Genomic DNA, 12,132 nt, shown 5'->3' with positions numbered 1-12,132 from the left:
TTAGGACCCTGACAGGCAAGCACCTCTATCTGCAGGGAATTGTTTTAATAAAGAATACCCAAGGAGACCTTCTCAGACAATGAGTTCTCAACATGTGGGTTACTATCCCTTTGGGGGTGTCAAACAACCCTTTCATGGGGGTCACATATCAGATGTCCTGCATATCATATATTTATACTGAAATTTGTAACAGTAGCAAAATTACAGTTATGAAGTAGTAATGAAATAATTGTTTTCCAGGGCTGTCACAAATAAGACTCACTTTGTTTATAGAAAACAGCTCTCCTTGTACAACCTCGTGACCTGAGTTTTTACATCACGCTGAGATCCACCCAGTTTAAGTCAGGAATTTCATTCAAGTTCCTCAGCAGCTTCTTAAATTTGTTTCTTAGTTTGTTTGTTTTTGCTTTGGTTTTTGGTGTATTTTAATTTTCACTTTTTAAGATGTGGTTTCCTGTATCAAGGCTGATACCCGTGATGACCCTTTACTTCTGACCTTGCTGCCACCTCTTCCATACTGCTGAGGTTACAGATGGACACAGCCATATATGGATTATATAGTCCCAGGGATGGGAAGCAGGGCTTGTGCCTGCCGGGTAAGCACTCTGCCACCTGAGCTACATCCCCAGACCTAAAAAAAAAAAAATAAAATAAAAAAATAAAAATGAATAAATAAACTTAAAGATAAAATTGTCTTTAGTTTTATTCCTCCAACTCCAATCATAAGCAGGCACCTAGGCATTTTGTTCGGTCCCGTTTCTTCAGTGTGAGTGTTTCTTCATCCACCTATACTACCCAGAAAAGTCAAGTAGATATGGAAACATCATTTTCTTTCACTAGGTATGGAATTTATTTGGATAATTTCTCTCTTTGCCTGCCATCCTTCATCAGTATCCCAGAAGATCTGAATTTATGGAACAGTGGGTGTTCTGGAAAACCTTTCACCAAAGCAGGCTGTTCCCTCACCCCTAGAGTCCTGTCTCCCCCACTCTGAAGAGTGAGGAGTCAGTGGCATCCGCCCTTCCCTCAGTCCAGGTACCCAGCTCAGTTCCAGCCCTGGGCAGCCTCCCCCACCTCCCCCACCACCCTATCACCCCACCCCCACCCCAGAGGCACTGAAGCCTTCTGTGTGCAGCAGAGGGTAGGCTCGTTCTTCTAGAGAAGTCTGTCCCATTACAACGTCCCAGAGTGGAATGCAGGGCATATGAGGGGAGAGAAGGACGGTGACATGGAGAGTCCAGACTGTGAGCACGTCCTGGGAAAGCTGAGTGACAGCTGGGTCTTCAGCTCCTCACAGGAGTCTCAACCATCCTGCAGACACACCTGCCTGCTCCTTCCTGTCCCCTGGAGATATCTCTGCCAGCCAAGGCAATGGGCCAATGGTTCCACACCCCTCCTCCAGTCTGCCCTTTTCTCTAGCTTGGACACTCATTGGACGGCTCTTCTTCATTCTTTACCGTCAGTTCCATGCTGGCTTCCTGAGTCCAAGGCACACAGCCTCTGGTCAGCCTTCCCAGGAGCTGATGAAATTCGGCTTGGAACTTGGAGGATGAGAAGTAGAAGACAAGAGGGTCTATGCAAGAGTTGAGGGTGCTGAAGAGGAGCACATAGCTCCGCCAGGATGGACTCTCACCCCGGACATAGCCCACCACATGGGACATATTGTAGGGGCCGAAGCAGACAAAGAAGATTAGCAGTGTGGCTGCTAGAAGCCCCATCACCCTCTTACGCCTGCGCCGACTGGCTCCTCGGCTAAGAATCCAAACCAGGCGGCTGTAGCAGTAACTTGTGATACACAGGGGCACCATGAAAAGGACCACAGCCATCTCTAGTCTCACAGGCAGCAGCACAGCCAGCTGGTCCTCCCGGAATTCCAGGTAGCAGGTTCCATTGGTCCCCTGGCTGTTGGTGGCATTTCCCCAGTATTCAGTGACATAAACCACACTACAATGAGCTGATGCCAGGAACCAACAGATGCCACTGACCACAGCAGCCTGGGTCAGCCGTGGCCGGGTCTTGTACCACAGTGGGTAGGCCACACTCAGAAACCGTTCGATGCTCACAGCCGTCAGGAAGAGGGAGGTGAGGTAGATGGTAGTGAAGAAAAGGAACCCGGAGAGGGGACAGAGGATGAAGGGTAGGAGCCATCTCATGCCACAAGCTGCCTCCACCATGCGAAACGGCAGGAACAGTAGCAGAAGCAGGTCCGAAAGGGTCAGGTTTAGCAAAAGTAAGTCCACGGCCACCGGGCGGCGGCGCAGCTTGCCCACGAAGACCACCAGGGCCATCAAGTTGAGGGGCAGTCCCACGAGGAAAACAAACAGGTACACGGAAAAGAAAAGCCAGTGATTGTCGGGAGAGAGGCTCACAGCCATGTTTATGGATGCTAGTGAGACAGAGATAAACAGGAAATTAGAGTGGGTGTCGGAAAGTCTCCTGTTCCCCCACCAGGAGACGTACCCACCATGCTGGAGTGTTGCCATCACTGTCCACCCCCACCACCCGGTCACCACATACTCTTCCCTGCAGGGCCATCCTTCCTGCCTTCCTGCCTTTCCTATCCCCGACCCAGTGCAGACATCACCAAGATGTCTCCCCCTGGAACCCCCAGGCCCATACTCACCAGCTTATTAGAAAACCGGTGCTCCGCTGCTCTGCACCTCGCTGGCTCCTCCAGCACTGGGCGGTGAGCTAGTTGTCCAGCGAGATGATAAAGACTTAGTGGTGCCTATGACGTCACTCATTGCAGAACTGACAAAAGATGCTTTGAGTTCTGGTAGCTGGGCTGCGTCCATATGCAAAAAAAAAAGAAAAAAGAAAAAAAGAAGAAGAAGAAATTCCAAGGATGTGTGCATGGCTGCATATATAGAGTCTTAACCGGGACCTTCCTTCCCCTACTTTGACTTCATCTCCTCCACTTGGGCTTTGTTATGCTTCTTTAGAATGGGCATATTGAGGGCTCCTCAGAGTGGGAGACAGGCTGATTGGAGTCAGTTATGGGCCCTGCAGCTGGCTATTTCTTGCTAACTCTGTGACTTTGGACAAATGAGAACAACTCTGTCTTCTGTTCTATAACACAGAGGTAACAACACAGTTTCACAGATGAAAACCTACACTGGTCCAGTTAGGTAGCTCAGTAGCAGGATCACTTAGACTGAGCTGTAGCTCAGTTGGTAGAGCACTTGCCTTTCACGCATGAAACTATTAGTTGGAGCCGCAGCACACAAAGCAAATGTGGTTGTGCAGGCCTGTAATCTGTTAGGAAGAAGAATCAGCAGGATCAAGAGTTCAAGGTCATCATCAGCTCCTGGCTACACACACTTTGATGCTAGCCTGGGCTTAATGAAGCCCTGTCTCAAACAAAACATACCATGCTAAGCACATAGAATAGAGCCTTTCCCTATCTTGAACCTTGTGGTGCAGGCAAGGATCTGGGATGATGGGTGAATGTGATGGGGAGGTGGCAAGGATTGCAGTACCTTTCAGTGGGATCACAAACCACAGCATGCCCTCAGCGGACCACAGTTTGCATCCAGCATCCTTTTTATTCACAACAGGAAAGTTTCTCTCCAGGTCTCTCTCCTTGTTAGACTTCACCACGGAGTGGGGGTGGGATGGGGTGGGGCTGTGGGGTGTGTCATGTTTCACATCCAGCTCTGTTCATCCTCAGAGGCAGGACACCTCTTCTCTCGAATATTTATGAAGCACAAAACCAAGGCTCACCCACCAGAATGGCTATAGCACCACACCAGATAGAACCAAGTGTTGACAAAGATGGAGACACAACAAAGCCATTATTGATCGCGGAGGAGAAGGCACCATGGGGTAGTCCCTTTGGAAAGTTATTTGATGGTTTCCCTAAAAACTTAAACATGCATTTATACAATACCAATAATTCCACTCTGAGTATTTGCTGCAGAGATATGAACACATGCATGATCACAAACATTGGCTCATGTATCATCTTTATCACAGCGCTAGTGACCATGGCTCACAAGTGAAAATATCAGGCCATGACCCCTCAACAGATAGACATACACATGTGAGGCATCAGGATAACAACATAACACACCACATGGATGAACCCTAAAACACACGCTAAGTAAAGCAAGCTAGACACAACAGGACCGACTTCACATGATTTCATCTGCATGAAATGTCCAGAATAGGCAAATATTTTAAATCACAAAGTAGATTAATGGTTGGGAGCTAAGGCTAGGGCAGGGATGAGAAAGAGAGACACACTGTAAACAAAATGATCTTCTGGGCTGGTGAAAATGGCGTACATCCCTGTGAATTTACTTTAAAAACTGGCTTGTGAATTTAGTGTATATGGGTTTTCTGATGTTTAAATTATATTGGTTAGTTCGTTAACAGGTAGCTGTGAGTGAGCCAAGTAGTTTTTATTACTCCCGGGCTTGCATTTAGTGTGAGATAAATGAAGACATCAATACTAAAAGGGAAACTCCATCTTCTGTCAGAGTTGGATGACCAAGAGATCTTGTTTAGGGTCAGGATGGTGGGCCTGGTGGAGGAAGCCAGAGCCAGTGGATCTCGGGCCTTATGGGCACAGGGAAGGAACTGGATTGACCCTTTAGTGGAAGGAAGAACAGGCAACTGGGAACCATAGCCCCAACGCCAGCAGGTGCTTCAGGGCAGTAGGAACACAGATTCCAAACACTGGAGGGAGGGAAGGTTTGGCTGGGCAGGCAGTGGGGCAGCACTCATGGACTGTCACTCAGTTCTCTGGTTTCCCACTGTCCAGGGGCCGCGTCTATTTCTGGCATGCATGGCGAATGAAGAAACGGAATAAAAGGAGGAGGACGTGATCACTCCTAAAACATAGCAAGGGTTTTTATTGTAGAGATAAAGGAGAAAGCAGGCGGGTGGTGGTGAGGGGGAGTCCTGGTTGAACATGGCTGGCAGACTAAACCTGACCAGGAGAGGAGGGGTGGGGAGACAGAGTAAGAGAGAAGCTGCTGACCAAGAGACTGCTGTAGCCAAAATGACTGCCTTATCCAGGGATCATGATGGGGAGAAGGGAACCAGAAGCCCAGCCCCAGGCAGTGATGTTTGTGTTGGAGGCCAGACCAGGTGAGAAAAGCTGGGAGGAGCTACAAGTACTGAGATGCTGGGAGAGCTGGGAAGAGCCACAGGTACTGAGGAACGCTGGGAGATCTTTTACTCTTTTTTTTTCTTTTTGAGATGGGGTCTCACTATGTAGCCCTAGTTGTCCCGGAACTCACTATAAAGACCCAGGCTTGCTGTGAACACCCAGACAGATAATTTGTATTCTCAAAGAGATAATTTCTGTGAATCAGTTCGTGCGCTCTGGCCACTATGCTGTTGCTCATTGGAAGCTTTACTGTCGTGAGAAGAACAAGCTTGATTCTGACACCTGGCTTCATCAGAGATGCCCAATGCCTGTCTTTTTCATGGCCGCCCTCCTCTGCCCTCTCTCTTGTGGACTGGGGTGTGCTTCTTCTTCTTCTCCAAATGAACCACAAGGTTTTCGAGATGTCCACTAAGCCTTCGGGGTCCTGCTTGGAAAGACCCCACCTCACCCCATCTTTTCTGGGGGTCATCAATAAAGCTTCATGACCTCCCCGAAAATGAAGATGGTCATCACTGCAGTATGGACTGACTAGGGGAAGACATCCCTCATCTGGGAGCATCACCTTCAACCCAGAGCTGCAGGAGGAGTCTGCTCAAATCAGAATGGATGCTCCCCAGGGCTGATAGAGCAAACAAGCCACAGACTCTCACTGGTGTTGGCTCCCTCTGCTGGGCACTGTGTCTGGTGCAACCTGTCCATCTGGACAGAAGACACCTGGCTGGATGAACAGCTTGTGTGAGTTGGGCAACTGTAGCCGATGCCAACAGCCTCAGCTTCTCTGGAGGCTGAGGCAGGGGAATCACTTGAGTCCAGGAGTTCAAGCCCAACCTGGCTACTACTTCACCTAAACTCTGTTACAACATAAGTGAAGGGGAGTATTTGGGGAAATAGCTCAGCCATAGAGCACTAGCCTAGCAGGTGCAAGGCTCACACACACACACACACACACACACACGCACACACACACACACACACGGGTGGAGCTACTCTCGGAAGGGTTGCAGGAGTTTGAAATGAGACAACTGGAAAGACGAGACACAGTTTGAAGCTGCCTCTGCTTCAGTGCAGGTCAGTCCACAAAACCCCTGCAACTCTCCAGCCTGCTTTCTGCCGTCAACTCAAACGCTGTCCTCTAGTGGTTAAAAGGAGGATTGGCAGGATCATGATGTTGCCTCCACTCTTCAGAAATGAAAATGCTCTTCCCTTAGAAGTTACTTCACAGAAATACTCCAAATCAGATCACGGTGGTAATGATGCTCCTGAGCAGAAGCAAGCCTCTTCCTCACCTCCAGGAGTGCGGGGCTGCGCACAGCCTAGGCAGGCAGGTGGTTAGGACATAAGTGTCAGAAGCAGTAGAAGGCAAGCTGGCATATATCAGGCAGGCATACTGTCCCCCAGTTCTGGGCCTTCACTCTCTTCTTTGTACAAGGACACTGTTCTCTCCAGGTGCAACCCTTCCCATGAGTGGTTTCCGTGATGGCTTTCGACCCGGCTGCCCCTGGGTTGTGGTAGAGCAGCCCTCTTGGGGCATGGCAAATTTATCCAATCTACTCAATGACCCTTGCCCCCAGAGGTGGATGCTACTTCTGAATTGTTCCTCCATGAGTCCTTGTCACACATACTGTCCCCCGGCCAGGACCTGTTCCCAAGTAGCCGGTGACCAGTGGGTTGAGTACCACACTCCAGGCCCCTGTGATGAGCCCCAGCTTCCTCCAGGAGCCTCCTAAGTCTGGGTTTATGAAACTAGCCACATTGGAGGCATTGTAGGGCCCCAAGCAGAGCAGCAGTGTGAGAAGAGCTCCTCCAGCCACCCAAGCTGCCCTGAGCTTCCGTTTGTGGCTCAGGCCTGAGTGGGCCAGGGCCCGGAGGCAGCCCACATAACAGAAGGCAGTGATGACCAAGGGTAGAAAGAAGAGCAGAATGGAGAAACTGAGGCGGGCAGGGCGGGCCGAGTTGGGATCCCAGGCTTCCAGGCAGACCGGAGACCCATTCACGGCTATGTTGATTCCCAGAGAACTTGTGGTGTTGTTCAGCCAGCCTCCAGGAGCCTCCAAGCCAAAGACCAGGCCCAGGTGGCAGAGGACAAGGGCCCAAATAGCCACACACACACCCCAGGAATAGCGGGGTCTCCGAATAGCTTGGTACCCAAATGGGAAGGCAGCCCCCAGGTAGCGGCCAGCACTGAGAGCTGCCAGGAAGCCTCCACCTGCATAGAGTGGAGCAAAGTGGGCCACGACAAAGACAGGGCAGAAGGGGAGTGGCAGTGGCCAGACCCCAGAAGCCAGGGCCTCCACAGCCTTCAGGGGTAGAGTGATGGCCAGGAGGAGGTCAGAGCAGCTCAGGTGGAGCGCATAGACCAGGCTGGGGGTGAGACGCAATTTTGCGTGGGCCACCGCACCTCGGATGGCCAACAAATTCAGCGGGAAGCCCAGGGCAAAAGCAGACACATAGAGGGCAAAAGAGAGCTGTGGGGGCAGGGCCATGGAGCACGGTGCGGTGGGTGCTGGCCTCTATTGCTCCTGCTTACTGTTCTCAGTTCATCAGCAGAGGAAGGAAGGTTCTTGAACCCCACGCTGCTGTCCCTACTGCCCAAGCAGTACCAAAGCCGCTGATGATGCCTAGGATCACAGGAGGAAATGGGGGCTGGAGAGCCACAGCCCCAGCAGAATCAAGGAGTCCTCTCAGTCCCCAGCTGATCTCCACAGTACCATCTCTTAGTGCAAGATAACGATTCAGTGTAACAGGAAGAGACAGAAGGTTCCAGAGCTGAGGTGACCTCTGCTCCTGTAGAGCCTGGGAAGAGAGGAACAGAAGGAGGTCAGAATCAGGCTGCATGCATGTCAAACTCCTGAGTTTCTTCCCGGTCCATTACTCCATGACCAGAGTTGCCAGACTCCCTCAATAGGAAAGACCCTTCACCAGAGAAACCAGGGGCTGGAGGATTAGCTCAGCAGTTAAGCATGCATGCAGCTTCCAGGAGATCAGAGTAGGGAATACCAGAAGCCATAACAATCGCCTTACAGCCATCTCTAAATCCAGTTACATTTTCTTTGGCCTCTGTACAAGTAATTTTTTTAATGTGTAGCCCAGGCTGGCCTCAAACTTGTGATCTGCCTACCTCTGTCTCTTTCAGCAGATCCTACTGGCTCTTGCTACCACAACAGGCCAAATATTTTTTTAAAGAGAAAAACCAGGCATAGTGGCACACAGCTTTAATGCAAGCAGAAGCAGAAAGATCTCTGTGAGTTTGAGGCTAGCCTGATTTATATATCAAGTTCCAGGACAGTCAGGGATACAAAGTGAGGTCGTTTCAGAGGGAGAGCTAGAAACACACGTGCATGTATGCGTGTGCACGCGCGTGTGCACGCGTGCATGCACACAGAGAGAGAGAGAGAGAGAGAGAAAGAGAGAGAAATAGAAAGAGAGAGAGAGAGAGAGAGAGAGAGAGAGATAGACCAGTGCTTGTTGAACAGTAGGTTTATCAGGCAGGAGGAAGCAGGCAAAGAGGGTGGTAAGGTGACAGCCCCATGGCAAGTCAGTTCCCATCAGTATATAACACCTCAGGGAACATCCTGGCACAGGCACCCAGAGAAGAGAAGAGCCTTCGAAAACAGGACTCACCTCCTGGTGCTGCAGGATGCCTCTGAGGCTCAGAAGTCCCCTTGCAGGGCTATTAGATGATGCCCAGGATGGGCAGTGAGCTGGAAGGCAGAGAAGGGCGGGGTGGTCATTAGCAGGAGGTACTAGCAGCCTGGATGAGCAGCTGATGGAGCATCCTATGATGGTCTGCAGGAGGTGAGGGTGTCCAGAGGAAGGATGGGAGTATGACTGGCTTGGTTGAAGACCTTAAAGTGGCAGGGTTCATAGGGCACAACATTGTGCCCTTCTGACTCATTTACTGCCTGTTCAAACCCACCCACACAGAGCAGGATCTGCCCCAGCGCCAGATAAGCTCATAGGCAGACCCTGGCTCTTTAGATTTGCTCCTAGGTAACGGAAAAAAAAAAAAAAAAAAACCTTTCTGAAGACTTCAGTAACCGAAGCAGGTGCATGGTTTCATTCATAGGTTGACAGTAAAAGAATCACTTAGTGGCCTAAGTCTGGTGCTGCAACCTGTAATTCCAGCTGTTCTGGAAGTTGATGTAGGAGCATCACAAGTTCAAGACCAACTTGGGCTGCCAAGTGAGTTCAACTTCAGCCTGCAAAATGTAAAATGGCACTGTCTCAAAGTGAGAACTGATGAAGGAACTGGAGATATGGCCCTGAGGTGCACTACCTGCCTAGAATCCCCCAGTGAGGGGCTGGGGTGTGGCCCAGTGGTAGAGCCCCCTGCCTAGGATCCCCCAGTGAGGGGCTGGGGGTGTGGTTCAGTGGTAGAGCCCCTGTCTAGGATCCCCCAGTGAGGAGCTGGGGTGTTGCCCAGTGGTAGAGTCCTTGCCTAGAATCCCCCAGTGAGGGGCTGGGGGTGTGGTTCAGTGGTAGAGCCCCTGCCTAGGATCCCCCAGTGAGGGGCTGGGGGTGTGGTTCAGTGGTAGAGCCCCTGCCTAGGATCCCCCAGTGAGGGGCTGGGATGTGGCCCAGTGGTAGAGTCCCTGCCTAGAATCCCCCAGTAAGGGACTGGGGTGTGGCCCAATGGTAGAGCCCCTGCCTAGGATCCCCCAGTGAGGGGTTGGAAGTGTGGTTCAGTGGTAGAGACCCTGCCTAGGATCCCCCAGTGAGGGGCTGGGATGTGGCCCAGTGGTAGAGTCCCTGCCTAGAATCCCCCAGTGAGGGGCTGGGGTGTGGCCCAGTGGTAGAGCCCCTGCCTAGAATCCCCCAATGAGGGGCTGGGGTGTGGCTCAGTGGTTGGGTACCTGCCCAGAATCCCCCAGTGAGGCACTAGGAGTGTACCTCAGTGGTTGAGTACTTTCCTAGCTTACACAAGGTCCGATTTCCAGCTCTAAACCCATAATTTATTTTTAATTTTTGTTTCGCCTATATACACACCTGGAAGTTCTGATCTAAATCCTATGCAGCAACAGTTTCACTGAGAGTTCACAATCTTCCCTAAGCGGCTTGCTTGGTGGTCTTTCATGGTTCCTCTGGCTGTGCGACCCCATGTCTGTTATCTCTGCTAAAAGCCTGGGCTCATGAGTGCCAAGGTCTGCCTTGCCCAGAGCATGGCGCCCCGTAGGTGCTCTGGTCTCAGGAGAATTGCTTACTCTCAGGTGGAAGGATGTAGTGTTCTGGAGTCCAGGCCTCTGGGCCTCCTGGCCACCTGCTTTTCACGCCTCAGCGAGGCTGTTGACATCCACATCTCGTGGTCAATGGATCATGAAGTAGCTTCATATCAGCAGCTGGGCTTGGGCACAGGATAAACAGGTACCTGGTGGTTGCCAGGAAGCCTGATCCTGACCTCCTCAGCCTCAGGGCTGCCTTCTGCTCCTTAGAGAAGACCTTGACCTAGGAGATCTTTGGAGACTCCAGGCTTAACTGACAGCTTCATGAGATTGGTTCTGTGTTATAATTCTTGCACCCTAACAATGGCCTCTGCCAGATGTGGGTTTCTTTAATTGTTGCTTCTGTTTTGTTTTGAGATGAGGTCTCAAGCAGCCCATGCTTGTCTCAGACTTGCTTTGCAGTGGAGGATGACCTTGAACTTCTGACCTTACTCACCCTACCTCCTCTGTGCTAAGATAGGAGGGAGACATCCCCCCCACCAACCTACGCAGAATTGGGCATAGAACCTAGCAATTTATGCATAGGAGCAAGCACTCTACCTACTGAGCCAAATTTCCACACACACACTCCAATTGCAAATTTAAATTCAACAAATACTTGTCATACATATGAATGAATGGGTTAGAGTTTGCTGGAATTCACTGTGAGTATAAGAGCCTCTAAAGCTTGCTTTCATTCATTTAAAGTTTTTTTTTTTATTTAAATATAAGAAAAGTAAAAAATGAGAACACCAGAGAAATGGCCTTGAAAAAAACAAGCATTCTTAATTGCTGAGATACATCTCCAGTTCTCCCCTCAAATATTTACTTTACATTTATGTCTCTGTCTCTCTCTCTCTCTCTCTCTCTCTCTCTCTCTCTCTCTCTCTCTCTGTGTGTGTGTGTGTGTGTGTGTGTGTGTGTGTGTGTGCCATAGTGTGCACGTAAAGGTCAGAGGACACCTTTTGGTGGAGTTGATGCTCTCCTTCCACCATGTGGGTCCTGGGAATCACACTCAGGTTATCAGGTTCAGAGGCAGGTGCCTGTGACCACCGAGCCATCTACTCAGCCCTCCACTTAAATGGCATTTAAAGCCCCACTGACCCCCCACCACCAAAAGTAGTCAATGGTACTCACAGGAAGTCAATTTGGGGACAAGAGGAAATGCGTGTCATGCTCTGGCACTTGGAAGGATGAGAAGGAAGAAAAGAAAGGAACAGAACCCTTTGAGGGACCCTCCCGTGTGCCCTGAATTGCACATTGCTTCCCTCTGTGGTTGCTGAGCACAGCTTGCTCTGCTCTCTGGTTGAGCAGGTAAATGGGTGGATGGAATGCTGGACCTGAAATCAGAGGAGCCAGCAGTGCACTGGGGAGGTATGCGCTGCTTCTCTGCATGGACTTGGGCTGTGGAAGAACCTGACAGCCCCCTGTTGAGGATGAATCCATTTCCTCTCATTTCTTCGTTGTTGTTTTGAGGTTGCATCTACTATGCAGCCCAGCTGACTCCTGTCTCTGTGCCTCTGCCCTCCCAGCTCTGGTTTACAGGACTGGAGCTCAACACCTAATTCTTCTCCCTTTTATTCACTCTTCAAGAAATGTAAAAGATGGAATTTAGGATTGAGGTTTTTGGGAGATTTGCCTTCTACACTTGGCTTTAATTTGTTGTTGTTATTTTTCAAAACAGGGTTTCTCTGTATTAACAGTCTTGCCTGTCCTGGTATGTGCTCTGTAGCACAGGCTGGCCTCAAACTCCCAGGGATCTGCCTCTCTCTGCCTCCCAAGGGCTGGGATTAAAGCCGTGTGCCACCATGGCCAGCT

At 50.4% G+C, this 12,132-nt stretch overlaps 2 protein-coding genes across 2 annotated transcripts; both read right to left on the bottom strand.

Annotated features, from left to right (window-relative positions):
• Positions 1–1,112: 1,112 nt before the first annotated feature.
• LOC125405030 (free fatty acid receptor 3) lies at positions 1,113–3,579 on the bottom strand. The gene is made up of 2 exons (XM_087906296.1): positions 2,624–3,579; positions 1,113–2,386 (listed from the first exon to the last, which is right to left on the bottom strand). Exon 2 carries the CDS (start codon positions 2,373–2,375, stop codon positions 1,416–1,418), a length of 960 nt encoding a protein of 319 aa, XP_087762422.1. The 5' UTR covers positions 2,376–2,386; positions 2,624–3,579; the 3' UTR covers positions 1,113–1,415.
• A 63-nt stretch (positions 3,580–3,642) lies between these two features.
• Positions 3,643–9,119, bottom strand: Ffar1 (free fatty acid receptor 1). The gene is made up of 2 exons (XM_087906570.1): positions 8,738–9,119; positions 3,643–7,909 (listed from the first exon to the last, which is right to left on the bottom strand). The coding sequence occupies exon 2, from the start codon at positions 7,597–7,599 to the stop codon at positions 6,697–6,699; it is 903 nt and encodes a 300-aa protein (XP_087762696.1). The 5' UTR covers positions 7,600–7,909; positions 8,738–9,119; the 3' UTR covers positions 3,643–6,696.
• Between the last annotated feature and the right edge of the window lie 3,013 nt (positions 9,120–12,132).

Source organism: Myodes glareolus, chromosome 1 (assembly GCF_982192425.1).
Source record: "Myodes glareolus chromosome 1, mMyoGla1.1, whole genome shotgun sequence".
NCBI lineage: Eukaryota > Metazoa > Chordata > Mammalia > Rodentia > Cricetidae > Myodes > Myodes glareolus.
Note: the sequence above shows the minus strand (reverse complement) of the source record. Positions and strands in the feature narration are given on the sequence as shown.